The 27802-nt window shown below is 41.0% G+C and overlaps 1 protein-coding gene across 1 annotated transcript in view; it reads left to right on the plus strand.

Moving 5' to 3' along the window:
* The first annotated feature begins 1301 nt into the window (after positions 1-1301).
* pkn1a (protein kinase N1a) overlaps positions 1302-27802 on the plus strand; it is a 99375-nt gene continuing 72874 nt past the window's right edge. Inside the window, exon 1 of the mRNA XM_061911638.1 lies at positions 1302-1878. Coding sequence (XP_061767622.1) covers positions 1858-1878 — 21 coding nt within the window. The 5' untranslated portion in view covers positions 1302-1857. The remainder of the gene's footprint in view (positions 1879-27802) is intronic.

A 27802-nucleotide genomic window follows, 5' to 3' on the forward strand; every position in this document is an offset into this window, starting at 1 on the left:
TTAATAAATAAATTTACAGTATATATATATAAAAAAATGGGTATTTCTGTCATTCCGTCGTACATTTTTTTTTTCCTTTTACGGAAGGTTTTTTGTACGGAATAAATGATGAAAAAAACACTTTAAAAGAGGAGAAAACACGAAAAAAATGAAAATCTAATTTTGAAACATAGTTTATCTTCAATTTCGACTCTTTAAAATTCAAAATTCAACCGAAAAAATGAATAGAAAAACTAGCTAATTCGAATCTTTTTGAAAAAAATAAAAAAATAATTTATGGATCATCATTAGTCATTTCTCCTGATTAAGATTAATTTTAGAATTTTGAGTACATGTTTTAAATAGGTTAAAATCCAATCTGCACTTGGAATATATAACAAATTGGACCAAGCTATATGTCTAACAAAGACAAATCCTTATTTCTTCTAGATTTTCCAGAACAAAAATCTAAAAAGAAATTCAAAAGACTTTAAAATCAGATTTAAATTTGATTCTATAGATTTTCTAGATTTGCCAGAATATTTTTTTTAATTTTAATAATAATACGTTTGAAGAAATATTTCACAAATATTATTCGTCGAAAAAACAGAAGCTAAAATGCAAAATTTAATTAAAATGTATTTATTATTCTTTACAATAATAAAAAAAAAATCCCGAACATTGATTTAAATTGTCAGGAAAGAAGAGGAAGGAATTTAAAAGGTAAAAAGGTATATGTGTTTAAAAATCCTACAATCATTTTTAAGGTTGTATTTTTTCTCTAAAATTGTCTTTCTGAAAGTTAAAAGAAGCAAAGTAAAACAATAAATGAATTTATTTAAACAAGTGAAGACCAAATCTTTAAAATATTTTCTTGGATTTTCAAATTCTATTTGAGTTTTGTCTCTCTTAGAATTAAAAATGTCGAACAAATCGAGACCAGCTTGCTAGTAAATAAGTAACATTTAAAAAATAGAGGCAGCTCACTGGTAAGTGCTGCTATTTGAGCTATTTTTAGAACAGGCCTGCGGGCTACTCATCTGGTCCTTACGGGCTACCTGGTGCCCGCGGGCACTGCGTTGGTGACCCCTGTTCTATTCTATATTAAAATAATTAGTCCTCACTCTAATGTTTTATTATTCAACAGTTGGTTGATATCGCACGTTACGGTTGACTTGACAACCGCACGTCATGTGACGCATACGAGCGCACGCGCACGCGCACGTTACCTTCCAAGTGTCGTACTGTGCGCGTTTTATTCTGAAAATCTAAAATGGCAAAAAAAAAAACCGGCGTGGTTTAACGGCCGCGCGCACGCTCGTCCACGCATTGACAGGCGGCATCCCGCGTGTCACGTGACCCGGGAAGCGCCAGCGCGAGGCGTGTTGGCGGTTCACGGATGTTTCTGGTACAGAATACCGGCGCTAGCGAGCACACGCACGCCGAGCAAGCGGCCGCCTTTCTTTTCGCATTTTGCGGTGAATAACCGCCCGTGGATGTGACTTTTTTTTTCAGCGGCAGGACGAGACTGGAGGCGCCGCCGGGTGGGGGGGGCTTTCTTTATTCTCTTCTTTTTTCTTTAAACCGGCATCGCTTCATTGTTGTGGCTGCCATTGTGGTGCGGTCCGGATGATTGAACGGGAGACCGAGCAAACACGTTTTACGTCGGCTTTTTTAAACACAACTTGAGAGGACGAGGGTGGGTCCACCCAAAGCAGGATTACCTCTCTACCGCCTTTTGTGCCAACAGGCTGTTTCGGTCAAAGTTGAGACAACATCCATCTTTGTGTGCTATTGTTTCGGAGGGGTTCACGGCCCGTGGACGAGGGGGACAAACCCCTACAAGAGCACAGGTTGTCCGGTTATTCGAACACGGCGATGGCCAACGACTCAATACAAGTAAGTGCACGAATGCTGGGTTTAATTGGTCTGTTTCCTTTGCTTCAAACAATTTTTTTGGGTGATCAAACACATCTGAGTCTTAAAAAAAAACCCAATGGTACGTACCCCATGTAATATGTTATCACCCTGTATAATTTAAAGTGAAAATTATATTTATATAGCGCTTTTCTCTAGTGACTCAAAGCCTTCTAGATTGTGAAACCCAATATCTAAGTTACATTTTTAAACCAGTGTGGCTGGCACTGGGAGCAGGTGGGTTTTGATTGATTGATTGATTGATTGATACTTTTATTAGTAGATTGCACAGTTCAGTACATATTCCGTACAATTGACCACTAAATGGTAACCCCCGAATAAGTTTTTCAACTTGTTTAAGTCTGGGTCCACGGTAATCAATTCTTGGTACAAATATATATTATCAGCATAATACAGTAATCACACAGGTTAATAATCATAGTATATACAATGAATTATTTACATTATTTACAATCCGGGGGGTGGGATGAAGAGCTTTGGTTGATATCAGTACTTCAGTCATCAACAATTGCATCAGCAGAGAAATGGACATTGAAACTGTGTAGGTCTTACAGTAGGATATGTACAGCCAGCAGAGAACATAGTGAGTTCAGATGGCATAAAAGCAAGCAAATACTTTAGAAGTACATTTGATTATTTACATTAGGTTATTTATAATCCGGGGAGATGGGATGTATATGGAGGAGGGTATTTGTAAAGGGTTGAAGTTGCCTGGAGGTGTTGTTTGAGAGCGGTTTTGAAGGAATATAGAGATGCACTTACTTTTATACCTGTTGGGAGTACTTTCCACATTGATGTGGCATAGAAAGAGAATGAGTTAAGACCTTTGTTAGATCGGAATCTGGGTTTAACGGGGTTTGTGGAGCTCCCCCTGGTGTTGTGGTTATGGCGGTTTGACATGTACTTCGGTTTTAGGGAGGTGTAGCGGATTTTATATACTAGGCTCAGTGCTAGTTGTTTTACTCTGTCCTCCACCCTGAGCCAGCCCACTTTGGAGAAGTGGGTTGGAGTGAGGTGTGATCTGGGGTGGAGGTCTAAAAGTAACCGGACTATCTTATTCTGGGATGTTTGGAGTCTAGATTTGAGGGTAAAGTGTCCTGCCCAATGACTAGGATGGCAAAAGCGGGGATTGAACCTATAACCCTTAAGTTGCTGGCACGGCCACTCTACCAACCGAGCTATATCGCTATAAATGCCATAAATTGTTTGTTTTTTCAGGTAGAACTCACCGATGCACTTTAAATTGAATTGAATTGAATTGAATTATATTTATATAGCACTTTTCTCAAGTGACTCAAAGTGCTTTACATACTGACACCCAATATCTAAGTTACATTTAAACCAGTGTGGGTGGCACTGGGAGCAGGTGGGTAAAGTGTCTTGCCCAAGGACACAACGGCAGTGACTAGGATGGCACAAGCGGGAATCGAACCTGCTACCCTCAAGTTGCTGGCACGGCCACTCTACCAACCGAGCTTTGCCTACTAAAATGAGATTTTCTTATTTAAACGGGGATAGCAGGTCCATTTGATGTGTCCTACTTGATCATTTCGCGATATTGCCATATTTTTGCTGAAAGGATTTAATAGAGAACATCGACGATAAAGTTTGCAACTTTTGGTCGGTAATAAAAAGCCTTGCCTTTACCGGAAGTAGCAGACGTTGTGCGCATGACGTCACTGGTTGTAGGGCTATTCACATCCTCACATTGTTCATAATCATAGCCTCCAGCAGCAAGAGCTATTCGGACCGAGAAAGCGACGATTTCCCCATTAAATTGAGCGAGGATGAAAGATTCGAGGATGAGAAAATTTAGAGGGAAGGACAAGAGAGAGAAAAAAAGGCAATTGCAGTGGCAGCGATTCAGATGTTTTTAGACACATTTACTAGGATAATTCTGGGAAATCCATTATCTGCCTACTGTGTTGCTAGTGTTTTAGTGAGTTAAATAGTACCTGAAAGTCGGAGGGGTGCGGCCACAGGTGTGTTGACGCCAGAGTCTCTGAGGGAAGTCACGAAGTTGCAGCAGGACAGAAACTCCGCTGATCTCCGATAATAGCTAACTTAATACCACCATTTTTTTCACCGAAAACTGCCGGTTGACATGTAGTCGGGATCCATGTTCGCTTGACCGCTCTGATCCATAGTAAAGCTTCACCTCCGGGAATTTTAAACAAGGAAACACCGTGTGTTTGTGTGGCTAAAGGCTAAAAGCTTCACACCCCCATCTTTCTACTTTGACTTCTCCATTATTAATTGAATTGCAAAAGATTCAGCAACACAGATGTCCAGAATACTGTGTAATTATGCGATTAAAGCAGACTACTTATAGCTTGGATCGGGCTGGAAAATAATGTCCGCTACAACCCGAGACGTCAAACGCACGCGTCATCATACGAGTCATCATACCGCGACGTTTTCAACCTGACACTTGCGGGAAATTTAAAATTGCAATTTAGTAAACTAAAAAGGCCATATGGGCATGTGTTGCAATGTTAATATTTCATCATTGATATATAAACTATCAGATTGCGTGGTCGGTAGTAGTGGGTTTCAGTAGGCCTTTAAGTTGCTGGCACGGCCACTCTACCAGCCGAGCTATATCGCTATAAATGCCATAAATTGTTTGTTTTTTTCAGGGAAAACTGACCTATACACTTTATTATATCATCGGGGACGGCGTGGCGAAGTTGGGAGAGTGGCCATGCCAGCAATCTGAGGGTTACTGGTTCAATCCTCACCTTCTACCATCTTAGTCATGTCCGTTGTGTCCTTGAGCAAGACACTTCACCCTTGTGCCTGATAGGTCCTGGTTAGCGCAGTGCATGGCAGCTTCCGCCATCAGTGTGTGAAGGGGTGAATGTGGAAATAGTGTCAAAGCGCTTTGAGTTCCTTAAGAAGGGTAGAAAAGCGCTATACAAGTACAACCCATTTGCCATGTACCATCATCTCTGTACTGTTCAGTCACGACTGTATTTCAAAATTGGACATTTCCGGACTAGGTCTAGGAAAAGGTCAATAGAACGCCACACTGCAATCTGATGTCGTACATCAGGGGTGTCAAACTCATGTTAGATCGGGGGCCACATGGAGAAAAATCTACTCCCACTCCCAAGTGGGAGGGTAAACTCACAGCACGATAACTTAAAAATAAAGGCAACTTCAGATTGTTTTCTTTGTTTGAGAATAGAACAAGCACATTATGAAAATGTACAAATCATAATGTTGTTGTTTTTTTGTTTTTTTTACACATGTTTTTATGTTTGCGGTTGATAGTGTTCTATCTTTATTTGTGGTTATTTATATTTTCTGCATAAATTATGTGATAATGTTCATCAGTCAATTCATTGGTGTTAATTTTCTATCTATCAAGATAAAAAACATATTAAAATCAAATTACAGTATGTTAATTATGTAGCTTGATAATTTTCCTCGACTTATGTACTAAATATATTTATTTTTTACATATGTAGCATCATCTACAAAGATACAAATAATTGCTATTGCGACAGCAGTGGACACATTTAGAACCGTAGTTTCTTTCATTCAAAAAATTCTGGTTAATTTTTATACTCGGCAAACTCAAGGATAAAACCTGTTTACAGGCCTGATTTGGCCCTCAGGCCGTATGTTTGACACCACTGTCATGTAACATAAACACATTAAGGCTGTATGAACAATATTTGTCTGTGTTTACAGCTTTTTTTTGTAGATATCGACATTTACCAAATAGAATTTGGTGTCCAGGTTAGTTTTTTTTGGTCAGGATTATTTATTCGTAAAAAAAGCAAATCTTATTAAAGGGGCCCTATTACACACAATTAACTTTTTTAACCTATTGCTACCTGCTGTTGTGTATTTGGAATCTGCATAAGTCCCGAAAATGTGAAATCAAACTGTCGTGGCATTGCGGAGATATTTAGAAACAATCTTGCTTTCCTTCATACTTTCGAGAAACAAGCAGTTTGGAATTTGTAAAACCTGTGATGTTTTTTGCACCGATGACATATTGCAGAGATTGACTCAGTGCTGTGCGCGCTTCCACCATTGTAGGCCGACGATGTAGTCAAAAAGCTCCTTTTTGTCCGCTATCCTCTTGTTGTGGGGCAAACTGGCTAGTAAAGGTACATGCATCCTCTGTTGTTGCCATTTCTAATACAAAGTAGCGTATTGTTTCGACTTATATCTATCACTAGACTCCTCTCTGAGCTGCTACCTTACCGTGGTAGAGGAGTTTGCGTGTCCCAATGATCCTAGGAGCTATGTTGTCTGGGGGTTTTTCATGCCCCCTGGTAGGGTCTCCCAAGACAAACAGGTCCTAGGTGAGTGATCAGACAAAGAGCAGCTCAAAGACTTCTATGGAATTACAACGAAATGAACCCAGATTTCCCTCGCCCGGACGTGGGTCACCGGGGCCCCGCTCTGGAGCCAGGCCCGGAGTTGGGGCACGATGGCGAGCGCCTGGTGGTCGGGCCTGTTCCCATGGGGCCCGGCCGGGCACAGCCCGAAGAGGCAACGTGGGTCATCCCTCCAATGGGCTCACCACTCATAGGAGGGGCCATAGAGGTCGGGTGCATTGTGAGCTGGGCGGCAGCCGAAGGCAGGGCACTTGGCGGTCCGATCCTCGGCTACAGAAGCTAGCTCTTGGGACGTGGAACGTCACCTCACTGGGGGGGAAGGAGCCTGAGCTAGTGCGCGAGGTAGAGAAGTTCCGGCTGGATATAGTCGGACTCACCTCGACGCACAGCAAGGGCTCTGGAACCAGTTCTCTCGAGAGGGACTGGACCCTCTTCCACTCTGGCGTTGCCGGCAGTGAGAGGCGACGGGCTGGGGTGGCAATTCTGGTTGCCCCCCGGCTCAAAGCCTGTACGTTGGAGTTCAACCCAGTGGACGAGAGGGTAGCTTCCCTTCGCCTTCGGGTGGGGGGACGGGTCCTGACTGTTGTTTGTGCTTACGCACCAAACAGCAGTTCAGAGTACCCACCCTTTTTGGGTACACTCGAGGGAGTACTGGAAAGTGCTCCTCCGGGTGATTCCCTTGTCCTACTGGGAGACTTCAACGCTCATGTTGGCAACGACAGTGAAACCTGGAGAGGCGTGATTGGGAAGAATGGTCGCCCGGATCTAAACCCGAGTGGTGTTTTGTTATTGGACTTTTGTGCTCGTCACAGTTTGTCGATAACAAACACCATGTTCAAACATAAGGGTGTCCATATGTGCACTTGGCACCAGGACACCCTAAGCCGCAGTTCCATGATCGACTTTGTAGTTGTGTCATCGGATTTGCGGCCTTATGTTTTGGACACTCGGGTGAAGAGAGGGGCGGAGCTTTCTACCGATCATCACCTGGTGGTGAGTTGGCTGCGATGGTGGGGGAGGATGCCGGACAGACCTGGCAGGCCCAAGCGCATTGTGAGGGTCTGCTGGGAACGTCTGGCAGAGTCTCCTGTCAGAGAGAGTTTCAATTCACACCTCCGGGAGAACTTTGAACATGTCACGAGGGAGGTGCGGGACATTGAGTCCGAGTGGACCATGTTCCGAACCTCTATTGTCGAGGCGGCTGATTGGAGCTGTGGCCGCAAGGTTGTTGGTGCCTGTCGTGGCGGTAATCCCAGAACCCGTTGGTGGACACCAGCAGTGAGGGATGCCGTCAAGCTGAAGAAGGAGTCCTATCGGGTTCTTTTGGCTCATAGGACTCCGGAGGCAGTGGACGGGTACCGACGGGCCAAGCGGTGTGCAGCTTTAGCGGTCGCGGAGGCAAAAACTCGGACATGGGAAGAGTTCGGGGAAGCCATGGAAAACGACTTCCGGATGGCTTCGAAGCGATTCTGGACCACCATACGGCGCCTCAGGAAGGGGAAGCAGTGCACTACCAACACCGTATATGGTGCGGATGGTGTTCTGCTGACTTCGACTGCGGATGTTGTGGATCGGTGGAGGGAATACTTCGAAGACCTCCTCAATCCCACCAACACGTCTTTCTTTGAGGAAGCGGTGCCTGGGGAATCTGTAGTGGACTCTCCTATTTCTGGGGCTGAGGTCGCTGAGGTAGTTAAAAAGCTCCTCGGCGGCAAGGCCCCGGGGGTGGATGAGATCCGCCCGGAGTTCCTTAAGGCTCTGGATGCTGTGGGGCTGTCTTGGTTGACAAGGCTCTGCAGCATCGCGTGGACATCGGGGGCGGTACCTCTGGATTGGCAGACCGGGGTGGTGGTCCCTCTCTTTAAGAAGGGGGACCGGAGGGTGTGTTCCAACTATCGTGGGATCACACTCCTCAGCCTTCCCGGTAAGGTTTATTCAGGTGTACTGGAGAGGAGGCTTCGCCGGATAGTCGAACCTCGGATTCAAGAGGAACAGTGTGGTTTTCGTCCTGGTCGTGGAACTGTGGACCAGCTCTATACTCTAGGCAGGGTTCTTGAGGGTGCATGGGAGTTTGCCCAACCAGTCTACATGTGCTTTGTGGACTTGGAGAAGGCATTCGACCGTGTCCCTCGGGAAGTCCTGTGGGGAGTGCTCAGAGAGTATGGGGTATCGGAATGTCTTATTGTGGCAGTCCGCTCCCTGTATGATCAGTGTCAGAGCTTGGTCCGCATTTCTGGCAGTAAGTCGGACACGTTTCCAGTGAAGGTTGGACTCCGCCAAGGCTGTCCTTTGTCACCGATTCTGTTCATAACTTTTATGGACAGAATTTCTAGGCGCAGTCAAGGCGTTGAGGGGTTCCGGTTTGGTGGCCACGGGATTAGGTCTCTGCTTTTTGCAGATGATGTAGTCCTGATGGCTTCATCTGGCCGGGATCTTCAGCTCTCACTGGATCGGTTCGCAGCCGAGTGTGAAGCGACCGGAATGAGAATCAGCACCTCCAAGTCCGAGTCCATGGTTCTCGCCCGGAAAAGGGTGGAGTGCCATCTCCGGGTTGGGGAGGAGACCCTGCCCCAAGTGGAGGAGTTCAAGTACCTAGGAGTCTTGTTCACGAGTGGGGGAGGAGTGGATCGTGAGATCGACAGGCGGATCGGTGCGGCGTCTTCAGTAATGCGGACGTTGTATCGATCCGTTGTGGTGAAGAAGGAGCTGAGCCGGAAGGCAAAGCTCTCAATTTACCGGTCGATCTACGTTCCCATCATCACCTATGGTCATGAGCTTTGGGTCATGACCGAAAGGATAAGATCACGGGTACAAGCGGCCGAAATGAGTTTCCTCCGCCGGGTGGCGGGGCTCTCCCTTAGAGATAGGGTGAGAAGCTCTGCCATCCGGGAGGAGCTCAACGTAAAGCCGCTGCTCCTCCACATCGAGAGGAGCCAGATGAGGTGGTTCGGGCATCTGGTCAGGATGCCACCCGAACGCCTCCCTAGGGATGTGTTTAGGGCACGTCCAGCTGGTAGGAGGCCACGGGGAAGACCCAGGACACGTTGGAAAGACTATGTCTCCCGGCTGGCCTGGGAACGCCTCGGGATCCCCCGGGAAGAGCTAGACGAAGTGGCTGGAGATAGGGAAGTCTGGGCTTCCCTGCTTAGGCTGTTGCCCCCGCGACCCGACCTCGGATAAGCGGAAGATGATGGATGGATGGATGGATGGACTAGACTTGCTACGTAAACAGTAAAAAGCGGCTTAAAAACGGTCTGTAAAACTTAGGTAGTGTATGTGAAATCTTGACCAAAGAACCACCATAACATCCTTTGTAGACCACAAAGAAGTGTTTAAGTGTAATATACATATATATACATATATATATATATATATATATCACCTCTTTAAGATTGTATGTACAATATTTGTCTGTATTTATAGTTATAGATATTGTCTTTGTCTGGGTTAGATGATTTTATCAGGATTAACTATCCATAAACAAAGCAGCTGTTGTAAGCCATGTTCTTTTTGTTATGTTTGGCCAAAATGCCTAATTAAGCAGGAAGTTGGTAATTTGTCGCTTGTTAATCTATTTTATGGATTTAAAAAATTAAAATAAAGCGTAGGTTAGTTGTTGTGACAATCTAATAAACTAGTAAGATACAACGTAGCTACGTGTTTATTACGACCCTAAGTCTTGTTTTTTAAGGCTGTCAAAATTTAAAGAGTTAACTCACGTGATTAATCATAAAAAATGAATCGCCTTAATCATCTGCGCTCTTGGATTTATTATGCAATTTATTTTACCTTAACCGCTGTACGGTCAGTGATCAGATCAATACACAAGTACGCTTCAGTCACTAATCGTGTTACAGAAGAGGTCAGTTAGAATAATACATATTGTTGGATATAGAAGACATTTAAACTCTTTATTTATTGGATCAAAAATAGTGAAATTCAACGATATAGTGAATTTGCAGTTCAAATTATGCACAAAGCAAACTATAACCTGTTACCCAAGAATGTACAACAATTCTTATCAATAAAAGAGAACTCCAACCTCGGACAAAAATGTAACTTAAAACATTTGTATGCTCGTACAACACTTAAAACCTTAAGTATATCATATGTAGAATTAAATTATGTAACGTACCAATATGATCCAGTTAAAGACGCTTTTCAAGCTCAAAGTGTTTACAAAGTACAAAGAAGAAGAATCCATCCATCCATTTCTACCGCTTGTCCCTTTTTGGATGATGAATACTTTCTATTTCTTGATAATTTAACTGTATGAAATACAACTTACTTCACTATTAGTTTTTTATTTACATTTTTTTAATTTGAATATTTATGGAGTATATCGTGAACCAATTGAGAACAGGAACTAGACAAAATTGTTAGCAACTGCTGTGTAATGGAAAAGGGGTAGGATTAAATAAACTCTGCTTCTTCCTACTCATTTTACAACATGTTGAAAAGAGAAACTGGAAAATGTGATTTAAAATGTTGTAATTGTATGCGTGTATGAAATAAACTCAAACCATAAACCATACATTTTGTGTAAATAAATGACATGTATTCGTGTAAAATGTTTAAAAACGTCCTGGATGAAATTTTGACAATAAAATTAGATTTGTGTACAAATATTAGGGTCTTTTTTTAAGGTTATTTCAATTATGCAAGCGAGTAATCACCTCTGAATAATCAAGATTAATCCAAATTCCAAAATATGATTAATCCAATTTAAAAATGTGATCATTTGACAGCCTTTCTTTATGTCTATCCACACTTTCTTATCATGTTTTTTTGTAGGGACCTTTGGTGGCCCTAATACATTGACCTGTACATTTATGACCAATTAAGGATTTGTAACCAGAAGAAACCACCGGTTTATTACGGTTGTCAGCCATGTTTGCCTGGAAAGCTATGAGGCGAGAGGCTTTGTCAGCTCCATGTAGGACATTTCTGACTTTCCTGCAGTCTTAAACCTACCAATCACACTATTAGTCTATGAGGTATTAGTATTTTTAGGAGGTTTGGTGGCTCTAGTACATTGCCCAGAAGAACCACAAGGCCCCAATACAATTGTAAATTGATAGTTTGTCTCCCCTTAATAATTTAGTATAGGACACTTGTGTTTTTCATGGGTTGACAGAGACTTGGAGTACATACAGTTCAGTCACCTTTATATTAATACTGTTTTTGCTACAATGTGGCTCTCTTGGATGAGTGTTGTATTTCATTGAAAAGTTTTGTGTGGTGATGCTGGGTAGACACAGTAGCGGTGTTTGTTATTGGACTACTAAAGTTACATGACTATTCCCACTTGCCATTTAATGACTAGTCAACTATTCGGCATTTTACTTGGAATAGTACCATGCTTTGGCATAAGCGGACACGAGTAAGTCCTCTTGACATTTATATTAATCCGCCTGACAACAAGGTTCACTATGCGGAATTGTGGTAGGTCCGCATTTGGAAATTCCTTTGAGCTTTGCTCTGCGACAAAATGACATTTTAGAAACACAAGTGCCATTTAGGACGTTTCACTATGGGAGTGCAACCAGTAATTAAACAACCTTACAAGTATTGCAATGCTGACTATGCACCACCTTGCTGCTTTGTCTGTTGGTTATGCAACTTTGCGTTGTTGATGCAATACGGGGAAGTTGTATGTCATTCTACTGAGGAGATGTTGGCAGTGAAACAGAATAAACACAGGAGCGAAGACTATTCCAGTTAATGACTCAAGAATACAGTTGGTCTGTTAACCTTGAAATAAAACAGGACACATCACTACTTTGAGATTCCAAGAGGATGTGTTTTCATTGTCATTTTGTTGCAGGACAGGGTTGTACAAAATCTAAATAAGGTATCGATCTAAAAAAATTTGTCATGCATGAATCAAAAATAAATACGTGTGCCACAGGTGGATGTCAATTTAAGTGTACAATTTTAAATTGGTGTTTTTAGGTTGTTCGGCCATGATGAAGGTCGTCGTGAGACAGGTTAGTTTTACCCTACTGATGATGTGTTGTTGCAATAATAGCTCACCAAGCATTGGATTGTTCACCCACTAATCGGGAACGTGAGCCGGAATTAGACTGTCGTGAGACACATTAGTTTCACGATGTGTTATGATGATTGCGTTATGTGTTGTGGCAATAGTAATCTTCGCTAGGAATCGCTGTGAACGCTTGCCTTCTTGTTTATGACGGTTTGGGTGGAACCATGCCCTCAAGAGATTCAAAGGTTCCATGAATTGTACATTTTAATCTCCTTGTTGATCACTTGGATGCTCACATTTGTTCATTATTAGCTCCTTTTAAACTCACAAGCTATTGTTGACCATCACATTTGTCAGATTCATCTGTTCATGGTTGGCCAAGTCACGCACGACTTTACGTCAGAAAGGTTATTCTGTATGAGCTCATGAGGGCTTTATTTGTTTTTATTTGCATCAGGAATTCATGAGCTGAGCATGTGTAGTGTGTGGGTAGTAAAATGAGACAAGTCTGAGTTTAATTACCACTCTGACGTGTTTGGCTGTTATCAAACTGCTTTTAAAAGCTTTGTGTCGTACGACTTTTCAACATGAAACACTAGCTTTGACGCTGTAGAGTCTCAAGGACACAAAGATACAATTGTTCCATTACATTTGGTCCGTAGAAATCAATCAGTGTTTGAAAAGTGTGCCAAAAATATACACTTCATCTTGTTGGTTGAGGAAACTGTTTGGGACTAATGTCAGTCATGCACTGAAATAGTCTGATTTCTCAAATAGTTCGGCTCTAAAGAAGCATCCTACGACCCGTGGAAACATCTTAATCAGAACATGTTTGGCTTTTGAGAAACCGGACTAACACAACTAGATTATGTGACTTAAAACCAGATCTCTCAAGTGGGTGTGTGATGCCGAAATGGGAACCTTCATACTGCACATGCGCCAATCTCAACGCTTGGGATATAGCCCGTAAGAATATAGCTTTCAATAAAAACTTGGGCAACAATTTTAATGAAGAGGAGACTGTTTATTTTCTTAACAAATTAAAAGAACGGAACATTTTAAAGTACATGGTTTCTGCACAGCAGTTAAAGACTCGGAACAGTTAGTTTACCCAAACACATACTGTCATAGTTTTTTCACATGACTATATTTCTGCCATATTCAGTACACCAGAACTTCCAGGGGTTAGAGTTAAATAATTGAAAATCATCACCGAAATCGAATGGTTTCTTCGCCAAATAATTAAATCTTTTAAAATATTTTTTTACCAGGCTCATTCACAGACATAACCTCTAGTCTTGTGCTTGGTGGAGATATGGGAAACAGGCCAAATTCAAAACATACTTAAAAAATGTCCATTTGGATTACAGTACATAAAAACAAAATAAACATTCAGATCTAGTTGCTATTAAATAAATACAATGCAGAAACAGTGTGAGAAATCTCTTCATTAGTCAAAACACTGTTGTACGCCATGAGGTGTACGATTTATTACTTGGATTTCTAGTTGAAAACCCTCTCTAACTACAGTGTTACCATGGCATATTGTTATTTATTTGCCTCACAGGAAGGCACTATTAAACACCCTCCAGTAGAAGCTCCACTGCGTCACACTTCCTCATAAATGTTAGATAGAGACTTGAGCACTGACGAGAATGGAACCTAGTGCATTATGTTGATGGATGTTTTGTCTTTTATGTTTTTTTTTCATGATTTATGTTCACACTGATCTAGAATGCCCCAGGGAATGCACCACAGTATTCCTTACAAGGTAATGTCATGACATATGTCGACTGATATGCACACAGTTGTCTTTTTCCCTTCATCGCTCCCCTCCAGGCATGCGTGCACAGTCCAAAGCAGGGCATTCAGGCACCCTGGCTTACCTGAAGACACACCGTGAGATGATACTCTCATTCATTATCATGTCAGACAACTAGTCAAACAGGACTGTGCACTGCCTACTATGATGTCATTTCCCAAGCACGTTGTTTCCTATAGTTAGAAGCACATGAGAGCTTACTCAGATCAGCTCTTCTGGCTCACTGCATGCTTTGTTTTGCCTAACTGTCAAATTATTTGTAATGTGTGTGGGAAACAGTTAGCTACATGTAGGGCTGGGCGATATATCGATATACACGATATATCGCGGGTTTGTTTCTGTGCGATATAGAAAATGACTATATCGTGATATTTGAGTATACGTTCAAACGTAGTTGCTTTTATCAGCGGGCATTACACTACAGGTTCTCCTCGCTCTTTCCTGTCTCTCCTTCTCACAGAGACCGAAAAAAAGCGCACTTTCTTACATACGTCACATACTGTCACGTCATACGTCACATGCGTGTACGCTCTCCCAGAGCAGAGAGGTAGCAGCATGGGTAATGTTAGCTGTGATGCAAGTGGTAATACGAGAGAAAGAAGGTGTGAATGAAGGAATAATTAATTCCCAAGAAAAACAGCAGGTGGTCCGTCGTCTGGCGTTGGTTTGGCTTCAAGTGGGAATATGTTGGAGAGACAACCGTAATTTGTCAAGCATGCGGCAAAAGCGTTGCTACATAAAGTAGCATTACTGCTAATTCGTAGCATCATTTGAAAAGTCACCTGCTAGAGAATGAAAAGTGTTTGAAACTGCATGTCAACATCTCTGTTCGGTGCCACACGCCCACACCATTAAAATGCTGAAGCAAACATGTCTGGATCAACACCGTGTGGAAAAAAATAGAATTTATTAACATCCGTAGTAACCTACCACATAGCGAAGGACAAATACTATTTGATTTCCTATTATGCAGCTCATTTTTATTTGACACTTAAAGGCCTACTGAAATGAGAGTTTCTTATTTAAACAGGGGTGTAGCAGGTCCATTCTATGTGTCATACTTGATCATTTCGCGATATTGCCATATTTTTGCTGAAAGGATTTAGTAGAAAACAGCGACGATAAAGTTTGCAACTTTTGGTCGCTGATAAAAAAGCCTTGTCTTTACCGGAAGTAGCAGACGATGTGCATGTGACGTAACGGTTTGTAGGGCTCCTCACATCCTCACATTGTTTACAATCATAGCCAGCAGCAGCTAGAGCTATTCGGACCGAGAAAGCGACAATTTCCCCATTAATTTGAGCGTGGATGAAAGATTTGTGGATGTGGAAATTTTGATTGAAGGACTAGACAAAAAAAAAAGGCGATTTCAGTGGGAGCGATTCAAATGTTTTTAGACACATTTACTATGATAATTCTGGAAAACCCTTACCTGCCTATTGTGTTGCTAGTGTTTTAGTGTGTTAAATAGTACCTGAAAGTTGGAGGGGTGTGGCCACAGGTGTGTTGCCGCCAGAGTCTCTGAGGGAAGTCACGCAGCTGCAAGAGGACGCTGGCTCCGCTGATCTCCGAAAACTGACGGTTGACATGTAGTCGGGATCCATGTTTGCTTGACCGCTCTGATCCATAGTAAAGCTTCACCTCCGGGAATTTTAAACAAGGAAACACCGTGTGTTTGTGTGGCTAAAGGCTAAAAGTTTCCCACCTCCATCTTTCTAATTTGACCTCTCCATTATTAATTGAACAAATTGCAGAAGATTCAGCAACACAGATGTCCAGAATACTGTTTAATTATGCGATTAAAGCAGACTACTTATAGATTGGATCGGGCTGGAAAATAATGTCCGCTACAACCCGAGACGTCAAACGCACGCGTCATCATATGCGTCATCATACCGCGACGTTTTCAACACAACACTTCGCGGGAAATTTAAAATTGTAATTTAGTAAACTAAAAAGGCTGTATTAGCATGTGTTGCAATGTTAATATTTCATCATTGATATATAAATTATCAGACTGCGTGGTTTTCAGTGTAGTAGTGAGTTTCAGCAGGCCTTTAAAATGTCTCTGACAATCTTGCACTTTCTGTTTTGGAAATGACATGAATGTTTGTGCCACTGCTTAATAACTGTTTAATAAATACAGTTTTGGTCAATTGACTTAGTTGTGATTTCCTTCTCTGCATTAAAGTTTAAAATGAGCATATATTAATGCAGTATGAACAAGAATGTTTTAATTTAGACACATAAAATCATCACACTGGTGTGATTATATGCATCAAATGTTAATTCAAGGCCAAGGCAAAATATCGAGATATATATTGTGTATCGCGATATGGCCTAAAAATATTGAGATATTAAAAAAGGCCATATCGCCCAGCCCTAGCTACAAAAAAAACATGGCTAAAGTCTTGCAGAAGCTTTAAATTTAGTAAGAAAACATTTTTAAGATCAATTTCTTTGATTAGCATGGCGATTAAGACTCTGAATCTCAATACGTGATACATAGTTTACAATATTGATATCTCCATATGGTGATATATTGCTCTTAAAATTCTACAATACAGTGTTGTGTTTAAACGAATGAAAAAGAATACACCTTCCTTTTTCACTTTTGTCCCATCCTCACTTCAAAAGCCAAAGTGAGTCCGCCATATTAGCAGTATTGAATTTTTTCTTCTTCCGTGACTTCGTACCACTCAGATGTGAAGCGCCCCCCTGAACATGTAAAATGGAACAATGAAACATTAAATATTGTTTTAATTTGTAAAGGTTTTACAGTGTTTTTTTAATGATAATGGCAAAATGGTGGTTGCATGTCCGGTTTATGTGACAGGTTCACTTCCTGTTTTAGATATTTTGGACGCCCGTGTGTGGCTCTTCACAGTTGTCACTCTGTTTTAGGTTCAATGTGCATAATTGAATAACTTTGGTTACATTTCCACTGCACGGTAAGATGTCCAATTCTGATGTTTTTTTGTCAAATCCAATCTTTTTATTTAGTCGTTCACTTTACAAAAAAAATACCATGTCTGATGTGAACGCAAACTGACCCGCATGCAGACATGAGATCATGATGTCACACGTTCTGCAGTGTTTACGGAAGTAATCATGGCTTCAATTTTAGTAGGTCAAAGTCCTGGCGCATTTGTGGAAATTTCAGGGATTTGCAATCAAAAGTCAACATTTTCTCAACCAAATTATTGCGCGTAGAAGATTAAGAAGGAAGCGGGCAAGCATTTTGGCTCTTTGTGTTTGTGGGACATTTGTTTCGATGTCTGCTCCAAAGAACGTGTGGGCGAGCTGTCGGAGACATGAGTGGTGTAACATTGACGTGAGTTCCTGAAACATATTATTTTCCCCTGTTTTCTGCTCATTAGTCAACTATTTGTTTTACAACTGTCTATTTTAGCAAAGTAAACGCTTGTCGCTATTTGATAATGTGTTGGTCGGATGAACGCGACCGCAGCGTTCATACTGAGGTCACATCGGATACATAAAAGATTTCCATCCACATCCAAAATATGCATGGGTCGGATTAGAAAAAATCCCGAATTGCAATCCGATACAAGTCAGATATGGGATAAAAAAAATCTGAATTCACCTGCCGCGTGAACAAGGCCAAAGTTGCCCAGACAGCATTGTGTTCATACCAGTTGAGATGGATGTATAAGTTTATAAAGGGGAAAGATGTTAATGTGTATTGTATTCATAAACTGGCTGGTGATTAGTAGGGTTAGGCATCGTTTGAATTTGGACACTTCTGATTCCAGTGGTCTGTATCAATTCCGATTCTTTCAAAAGGCAGGGTTAAATATTTCCTTTTTTTTAATGGGGTTATTTTCAATTAGTATAAAAATATCAATCTTTTGAACTTGAATATAAATATTATGACTTTTCTGTCCACAAGCGTACACTTTCACAGATATGTCACTTTATTTTTGAAAACCTCATTAAAAAATTTACTTGGTTTTGTGTTTTGGAGTAGGGATGTTTCGATCTGATCCGATTTGTGAGGGAAATTGGCCGATATCGATCACATGTGTTATTAATCATAACTTTTTAAATACGTCAACATTATATTCAAACAAGCTCCTTATTTTAAAATCATCATACTGGTGTGATTATATGCATCAAGTGTTAAAGGCCTACTGAAATGTGATTTTCTTATTTAAACGGGGATAGCAGGTCCATTGTATGTGTCATACTTGATCATTTTGCGATATTGCCATATTTTTGCTGTAAGGATTTAGTAGAGAAAATCGACGATAAAGTTCGAAACTTTTGGTCGCTCTTAAAAACGCCCTGCCTTTCCCGAAAGTAGTGCGCGTGACTCCTCACATCCACCCATTGATTACAACCATGGACGCCAGCAGCGCGAGCGATTCTGACCGAGAAAGCGACAATTTCCCCATTAATTGGAGCGAGGATGAAAGATTCGTGTTTGAGGATATTGATAGCGACGGACTAGAAAAAAAAAAGAAAAAGCGACAGCTCAGGGCGACGGCAGTGTGAGCATTTCAGATGTAATTAGACACATGTACTAGGATAATTCTGGAACATCCCTTATCTGCTTATTGTTTTAATAGTGTTTTAGTGAGATTTTCAAGATTGTAAAGAAAAGATTGTAAAGACATACCTCGCGGTCGGATGGCTGCGTTGAACACACTATGTGTCTGCGAGAAGACGAGGAGCCAAGCTCACAACTGCTGCATAACGACGAATAATCCACGGATGTCTTAGGTAAGATATATATCACAATTTCCTCATCCAAAAACATGCTGGTTGACGTAGAGAAAACATATTCGCTTGACCGCTCTGCTTTCACAACAAACAAAGAAACGCCGGCTGGGTCTCGGTGCTAAAGACAGCTGGAATCCACCGCTTTCCACCAACAGCTTTGTTCTTTATAGTCTCCATTATTAAATGAACAAATTGCAAAAGATTGAGCAACACAGATGTCCAAAATACTGTATAATTATGCAGTTAAAGCAGACGACTTTTAGCTGTGTGTGTGTGTGTGTGCAGCGCTAATATTTTCTCACTGTCCGTGACGTCACGCGTATACGTCATCATTCCGCGACGTTTTCAACAAGAAACTCCCGGGAAATTTAAAATTGCAATTTAGTAAACTAAAAAGGCCGTATTGGCATGTGTTTCAATGTTAATATTTCCTCATTGATGTATAAACTATCAGACTGCGTGGGTTTTAGTAGGCCTCTAAGTGATTATATGCATCAAGTGTTAATTCAAGATGGAATAAGAAAACGTAAATGCCTAAATTACCTACATTATCAAGGAAGAAATTAGCAAGTTTGGCGTCAGATGAAAACATCTTCTCTGCCTTCAATCGTTTCCATCTTTCAAAGGCATCCTCGACACAAATCCTTGTTTTGTTTCTGGCTTTATCATGAATAAATTGAGAATCGTAACAACGCCTTTAAGATTTACTAAGCTCTGACATGTTTAGTAACTTTACCAGTGACAGTAGCTAGACAAAGAGGGCAATGCGTAACTGGCAACCTGGATGTGACGCACTCACAGACTTTTTTAATTGGTCGGGCAGTGCATCGAAATAAAACAATAACAATATTTTGGGACTGTAAATCTAATTTTGAAATGAGTATATTCTGGCTGAACTACTGTTATCAGTAATTGAGGTATTCGAAAAGAACATGATTTATTAAAATCTTTTGACAAATCAAGGCCATTTAATGACTTGACATGAAATTATTACATATGGCACCTTTAAACTCAACCACATTACTGTTACTACCAGTCTTCTGAAAATTACTTTAAAAATTAAATTATTACCCATAGGTACTCGTTACTTAACCATAAAAGTAATTTAATTACTAATGGTATTACTCTTTAATACATGTAAATATTTGCAAGAAAAGCAATAATACTGGTAGTAATACAGAAATATACCGCTTTTTTGAAACAAGGTTTAGCGCTAGTTAAAAAAAAAAAAAAAAACTTTTCTGAATGTATTTTGTACCATCTATTATACCAAAGGCATACTGACCAATTATGTCCAAATTATGTGCATATGTGGTTTCCCCTGCCACTGTCTCAAATGTAAATACTTCAGCTCTTTTATAACAGAGACATGTTGAGGTAAAACCAAGGACAATTGGAGCAATTTTACATATATTTGTAGTTTAAAAGTGCAGTTCCTTGCGAGGCTCATGGGGGCTTCGGGCCCCGAGGATGGTCCAAAGGGCATGATGCCGATGCTGACGGCGCTCTGCAGCCTCGGCAGTACAATGGCATGTATTGTCTGACAGCCGCAACCTAGATCATATTCAGTTCACTGCAAGTTCATTTCCCACATCCTAGGGTTAAGCGCTTGGCGACCACACCCTCACCAGCCAGCCAACCAAACCTGGCGCCCCAAAAGCCCCCACTTCTGTCCTGTTGTGTTCGACTGTTGATGTTTGGAAGCGTAAACATCTTCTTACTCTCGTTAACTTTTTTTATTGCATTATTGTTAGCACGAGCTTTGTGAAAAAACATCTCGTAATTCATGTGACCTCACAGAAATGTTTTCCCGCATTCCAGGCTGGAACTGACCCCCTCTTTTTCCCATTCTCTCTACTATACCTTTTGATAACATGTAGGCATAGGATGTACAGCAACAAATAAACTTATGTATTGACTCATCCTTAACACGAACAATCACTGCTATTGCTTCATGGCCCATGCCAATGAAGGTGTGTCCAAATACATTCAGTGCCGTTAAACATCATTAATTTCTCCTATTTGCCTTCTCACGAGGGGCCTGGCTGGACTTGTCAACACCAGCAGTCTTGCACCCTGACATGCCTTGACCCTTGACCTTTTCTCATTGTAGCAGTGCCCTTGGCCACATGCATCGATCCCAGCATCATTGCTGCCGTGCTATTTAAACGTTAACTTTCTCTCTGCCAGAAATCTGAATAAATGGTCAGCTTTACAGAGTTTGTGACTTGTCTTGGAGACAATGATCAGTGATTTTTTTTACTGTCTCTTTACTTGCCTTGTTTATTCTTTTGCTCACACTGTGGTTATTTTCCCCACAGCAGGGGTCTGACTGGTAAACCGCCCTTGAACATAACAATAGGCCACCTTAACAGGATTTCATAGAGCTGACTCAGCAACCTGAATACTGTGACGCTAACACAAGGGCATGATCATTATGTTGGAAAACAGCTGTGTACTGAAAGAATGCTGAGGCATTAAATCCATTTCAATAAGCCTTTTTTAGTAACAGTTGTGGATTTAAGAGACTAATGCTTGTGAAAAACAGGATTTTACAACTCTTAGCCATTACAACTAGATTTGTAATAAATGTACAGTAGATCCATATTTGTCAAAATTATTCAATCTAAGATGGTAATGCACCAAATGTTCAGCTGAAAGTCTTTTATCAGAGATAAAACACCGCCATTGTTTGGAGTGACGGCAACATGCGGTATTGACATACCTCAATCTATCCGAAAAATATCCCGGATACAGAGATCTGCACAGTGTGCGATGTGAAAATATCAAGAGGAGGATCTTTTGCGATGACATTGTCTAAATCTGGTTTAATCACCTGAAATCCAAACATCCCAATAGACATTCTGATTACGTGAACAACAGTGCACAGAAAAGGAAAGTACACCTAGAGCGCTTCATTATTTGGCCTGTATAATATTCCATCCATCCGTTTGTCCCTTTCGGGATTGCAGGGGGTTCTGGAACCAATATCAGCTGCATTCAGGTGGAAGGCATGTGCACCCTGGACAAGTCACCACCTCATCGCAGGGCCAACACAGATAGACAGACAACAGTCACACTCACATTCACACACAATAAGGCCAATTTAGTGTTGCCAATCAACCTATCCCCAGGTGCATGTCTTTGGAAGTTGGAGGGAGCCTAAGTACCCGAGAACATGCAAACTCCAGACAGAAAGACCTTGAGCCTGGGAATTCCGGGGTTGACTTTTCTGCAGCTCGCGTGGGATTGGTTCCCTCCCAAAATGAAGAATAAATATTTCCTTCTCAAAGTTTGGCATGACACATGTGAAATGAATAAGAAAAGTATCAGAATTGGTGGATTGCCTAAGCAGAGATACAGAAAGTCATTAATAACATTCATCCGCCACCTGTTTCTGTGTCTGCACTTAAATGCACCGCTGAGACGAGCAAACAACTCTCCATTCCAGCTGATGGTTGTCTTTATCTATTATATAATAAGAGAAACTGGAAAGTCAAGGCCTGTTGACATAAACAAAGTAGTGTTTGTGCTATACTGGAAAGTCTTGCTGCAAACAGATGATGCAATAATGAAATCACACATGTCTTTTAAGGAATTTACACTTGGCATTGAGCTACTTCATATGCAGTAGGCTACAACCTTTTCTGAGCTGTAGTTTACAAAGGCGTCTTTCCAATGGCTGGTCACGGGTGCTAAGTAATCCACCATGTCTCCCTAATGTTATCGTACCCACTCCCTCTTTCTCTCCCCCTCATTCTCCTGCCTTCTTTCCAAACTACAGCTGTTGCCTCCCTCTGCCCTCCACTGCCTTTCAGGCTCCCCCCTTGTTTTCCCATCTGGGTTGAACCTCAAGAGCTATCCTCTGCTGGGGAATAATTAGAAGTGAAAGACTTGTTGGCCTTACAAACAGCACTTACAGGATAAATATGGCTACCTTATTAAATAGTTTTAACACAGTAATTGAAGATAGCATTATAGGCATGTAAAACTATATTTTATCATAAAAATACTTTCTTCATGTCATGTCATCAGTTCTGCTACTTTTTAAAAGATATATGGAAAAGCTTTTACAGTACGTTGAGTGTCTTTATTTGCGGTATGCATGTTTGTGTCTGAGGGTGTGACTTCTACAATATAATTGGGCTGCAGAGGTTGAGGAAAAGTCCCCACAAACAGTCCCTCGTGTCAACATTGTGTGCAGATCAAGTTTCAGTAAGAGCAAGAAGTTTTGCCCAGAGCAAACGCAATTAATTGGGAATGACAACAAATTATGGCATTGTGGTTGATAAGGCTGGGTATCATGGTTAATTTCCCAAATTCAATTTTGAGCTTTCAAGCTTTTACTGTGAAGGCTACAAGTGTGCGCTAGGTTTTTCTGGCACGTTTGATGACAGTGCTGTGTGCAGGGAGATGAACATGGGAAAAAAAAAGATCCTCCTGAGTATGACGGCAGTGCTTTCTTCAGCGTTATTCTTATAAGGCTCAGTTAGCACTATCCGTCCATCCATTTTCTACTGCTTGTCCCTTTTGGGCTCGCGGGGGGTGCTGGAGCCTATCTCAGCTGCATTCGGGCGGAAGGCGGAGTGCACCCAATACATATAATAAAAATACTAATTTCAGCCAGACATTCTTGTTGCATGATTGCAAAGGGGTGTGGTTAATTTTGAGCACTTAAATTAGTCACTTGAAGCCGGTGATTGCGGGTGTGCTCTTTACCAACAAACTTTGCAACGGCTTCTATTGTATGTTTATAGCATGCATAGAATTGGGAAGGGATGTCCGATTATATCGGACTGCCGATATTATTGGCCGATAAATACTTTCAAATGTAATATCTGAAATCATCGGTATCGGTTTCAAAATTAGGGGTATTTGTTTCAAAAAGGAAAATTTACGACTTTTTAAAACGCCGCTGTGTACACGGACGTAGGGAGAGGTACAGAGCGCCAATAAACCTTAAAGGCACTTCCTTTCTTGCTAACCCAATCACATAATATCTATAATTTTCACTCACACAAGTGAATGCAAGCATACTTGGTCAACAGCCATACAGGTCACACTGAGGGTGGCCGTATAAACAACTGTAACACTGTTACAAATATGCGCCACACTGTGAACCCACATCAAACAAAAATGACAAACACATTTTGGGAAAACATCCGCACCGTAACACAACATAAACCCAACAGAGCAAATACCCAAAACCCCTTGCAGCACTAACTCTTCTGGGATGCTACAATAACACACACCCAACACACCTCAACCCTGCGCCCCCTCCAACCCTGCCCACCTGAACCTCCTCATGCTCTCTCAGGGATAGCATGTCCCAAATTCCAAGCTACTGTTTTGAGGCATGTTAAAAAAAAAATGCACTTTGTGACTTCAATAATAAATATGGTAGTGCCATATTGTCATTTTTTTCCATAACTTGAGTTAATTTATTTTGGAAAGCCTTGTTACATTGTTTAATGCATCTAGCGGGGCATCACAACAAAATTAGGCATACTAATGTATGAATTCTACGACTGTATATATCAGTACCGGTTAAAATCGGAATCGGTAATTAAGAGTTGGACAATATTGGAATATCGGATATCGGCAAAAAAAACATTATCGGACATCTATAGAATTTGGTGATAATGCTTGTAAGTCCCTCCACTTTATTTATTTTTTGCCCAGGACAGCTTGTTGTTGGAAGCTGTTTGGGGGGATGTGAGAGGCAAAAACGTATATCTTGACACATGCAAATACTTCAGAGGGGCGTGAACAAATCTCCTGGAAAAACGTAACTGTGAGCGAGTTCTAAACAGCTCCTTTATTGCAGCAATTCTTAAATAGCGTGGCGGGGAAAAGGACGTGAGAGGCAGTTGCATAATAGTACCTTTAGTGTTAGTAAAGAACTATTTTGACACATACAGATACAAAAGTAAACATTAACAGGGGAGAGGCATTGCAATGATAATTTAGAACCACTGGCTTAGTGTTACCCTGCTGTGTCAGCTTCCGTTTCACGCACAAGTTGACCAAGAGGCAGTGGAAGGTGGGTAATCGATAATGTGGCTTGTGAATTGATATTGCAAAATTTTTAAGATAACTAACCATTATCCACCAAATTGTTTATATGTGTGTCCTCTCCTTTGGGAGTTGTAGTACCATATCATACCATATCATTTAGGCTGTATATATTAGAGTATTTTTAATTATGAATTGATAAAAATAGGGTTGTTTTGTTTTTGGAAAACTGATAAAAATGAAAGTGGGAAATTATCAAAATTTATATTTCCTGTCATAAAACAGTAGTCGGTCGATTCTGACTGAAAATACTAATAGCACAGGGGGTTGTAGCTTTAATGTTTTTACTGTTTCTTCGGCAGGGCCAAAAGTCACACTGCCAATTACTGTCTAGGCATGCGTAATGCTGTCTTGTTTTTGCAGATATGTGTAAAACCAACCAAAACAACCTCCTCCCAAAAAAGTTTGTCAATTTTTATTTTTTTTTATTTTTATACTTTTTGATTAAATGTACTTTTAAGTTATTTTTGACAAATGAAACAAAGTTCTTCGTTAGGGTCTTCTAATGCCGTCTTTCAGTGTTAAAAAAATTAACAGCATGATGTAAGAAAAACAACACGCGTTTGAACACAATTTCTTTAGCTCTGTCATAATTGAACCTCTTCCACTCACAATGTTCACCATTCATATCGTGACGCCATGCTGCTCACGCGCCTGTTGTGACAAACATAGCCGAGGGTAAAGAGGAGTGGTGTTGTTTCCTGGTGTGATACCTGGAAGTGGCTGCGGCTGTCATGGAAACTGTTGGCAGCAGGATGAGCTTATATTTTTTCTGCCGATTTATAAAGACTTGACTACACACCACATCTGCTTATTTACGATCATTAAAGTTGTTTGCATCCTCCTCCTAATATCAATCAATCAATCAATGTTTATGTATATAGCTCTAAATCACGAGTGTCTCAAAGGGCTGCACAAACCACAACGACATCCTCAGTAGAGCCCACATAAGGGCAAGGAAAAACTCACCTCAATGGGACGTCGGTGACAGCGACAATGATGACTATGAGAAACCTTGGAGAGGACCGAAAGGGGACCGAAAGCAATGGATGTCGAGCGGGTCTAACATGATATTGTGAAAGTCCAATCCATAGTGGATCTAACATAACGGTGAAAGTCCAGTCCAAAGTGGATCCAATATAGTAGCGAGAGTCCCATCCGTAGTGGAGCCAGCAGCAAACCATCCCAAGCGGAGGCGGATCAGCAGCGCAGAGATGTCCCCAACCGATACACAGTTGAGCGTTCCATCCTGGGTCCCGACTCTGGACGAGCGGTCCATCCTGGTTCCCGACTCTGGACAGCCAGTACTTCATCCATGCCCACCTCCCCCCCAACCAAGAATGTAGCATTTTCACTAGACAATCATTGACATCATATTAGCATAACATATATATATACATTTTTTATACACCATTGTTGATTTTTAATTCCCACTATGGTGGACGGTGTGGCTTGGTTGGAAGAGTGTGCCAGCAACCTGAGGGTACCTGGTTCGATCCCCTGCTTACGCCATCTTAGTCACATCCAATGTTTTTCCTTATTTTAATATTGTTTTGCTGCAAAGATCCTCCCTCAGGGGACAATTAACTAAACATAAGCTGTCAAATTCTATTTGGCTTATAATGGGCCTAACTGCGTTTTGCCTCCCTCTTTAATTAAACTGCCACTTCCATTACACTGTCCTTACTCAGTCAGGCTCACATCGTTTCATAACACTAAATAGTTTATACAACCGGAATCATCCCATCAAATCATCAACTCTAAAACTGTAATATACGTTGATTTAGAGCCAATGTTCTTTTGCGGCAAACAGCCAGTCCTCGTTTATCTTTATCCCTTTTCGCTTTTCTCCTGGAAATTAGACCTTTCAAAATGATCATCTATTGTAGGTCAGGATGCTTTTATCAGAATTAATGTTTATGGGATTAAAGTGATATGATGTAACATGTTAATCTTTATACGAAAGCATCTGCATGTTATGTTATTGCCATTTTGGGCCTTGCAAATGCGGAAGGGGACACACCTGTTACTTGCTCAACATACACACCGTGTTAGTTGGTGAGCTGAGCATGGTCTTGTACTAACAAGTCCTGTAAAAAACACACAAACACACCTGCTGCTCTGCTGCTGACACACCCAAGACGAGCTGTCAGAGACAACACACACAATTGCTGAAAAGAAACCTTGAAGATGTTCTCGCCTAAAACAGGATTATGATAAATCCTTTACAATAGTAATAATACTCAGATTTGTCAAAACTGTCAAGAGTTGTATTTTGACACGAAAGCTTGTAACTATGCATGTGTTGGCAGTGTACTATAAATGAGAGGTAGGACGTTGTTTTAACTTAATAAAATGCATTCATGACTGGTCCTTCAAGAGGAACATGTCTCATTGAAAAAGGTTACCAGGTCATTTACGTTTAATTATTACATAACACAAGCAACACACTCTGAATGTGCTTTGCATCTACAGTGGAACCTCAATTTATTAACTTAACTGGTTTTGAAAATGGCTCGTAAACCGAAAAGTTTGTATAGTGAAGCAAATATCCCTGTAAGAAACAATGTACACATGAATAATTGGGTCTAGCCTCAACAGAGGTCCCTATTGCAGTAAAAAAAAAAAAAAGCACAATTTGAAGACACTATAATGTGTATGTAGGGGCTGGGCGATATTGCCTTTTTTTAATATCGCAATATTTTTAGGCCATATCGCGATATACAATATATATTACGATATTTTGCCTTGGCCTTGAATGAACACTTGATGCATATAATCACAGCAGTATGATGATTATATGTGTATACATTAAAACATTCTTCTTCATACTGCATTCATATATGCTACTTTTAAAAATTCATGCAGAGAGGGAAATCACAACTAAGTCAATTGACC

This window comes from Nerophis ophidion, linkage group LG01, assembly GCF_033978795.1.
Source record: "Nerophis ophidion isolate RoL-2023_Sa linkage group LG01, RoL_Noph_v1.0, whole genome shotgun sequence".
NCBI lineage: Eukaryota > Metazoa > Chordata > Actinopteri > Syngnathiformes > Syngnathidae > Nerophis > Nerophis ophidion.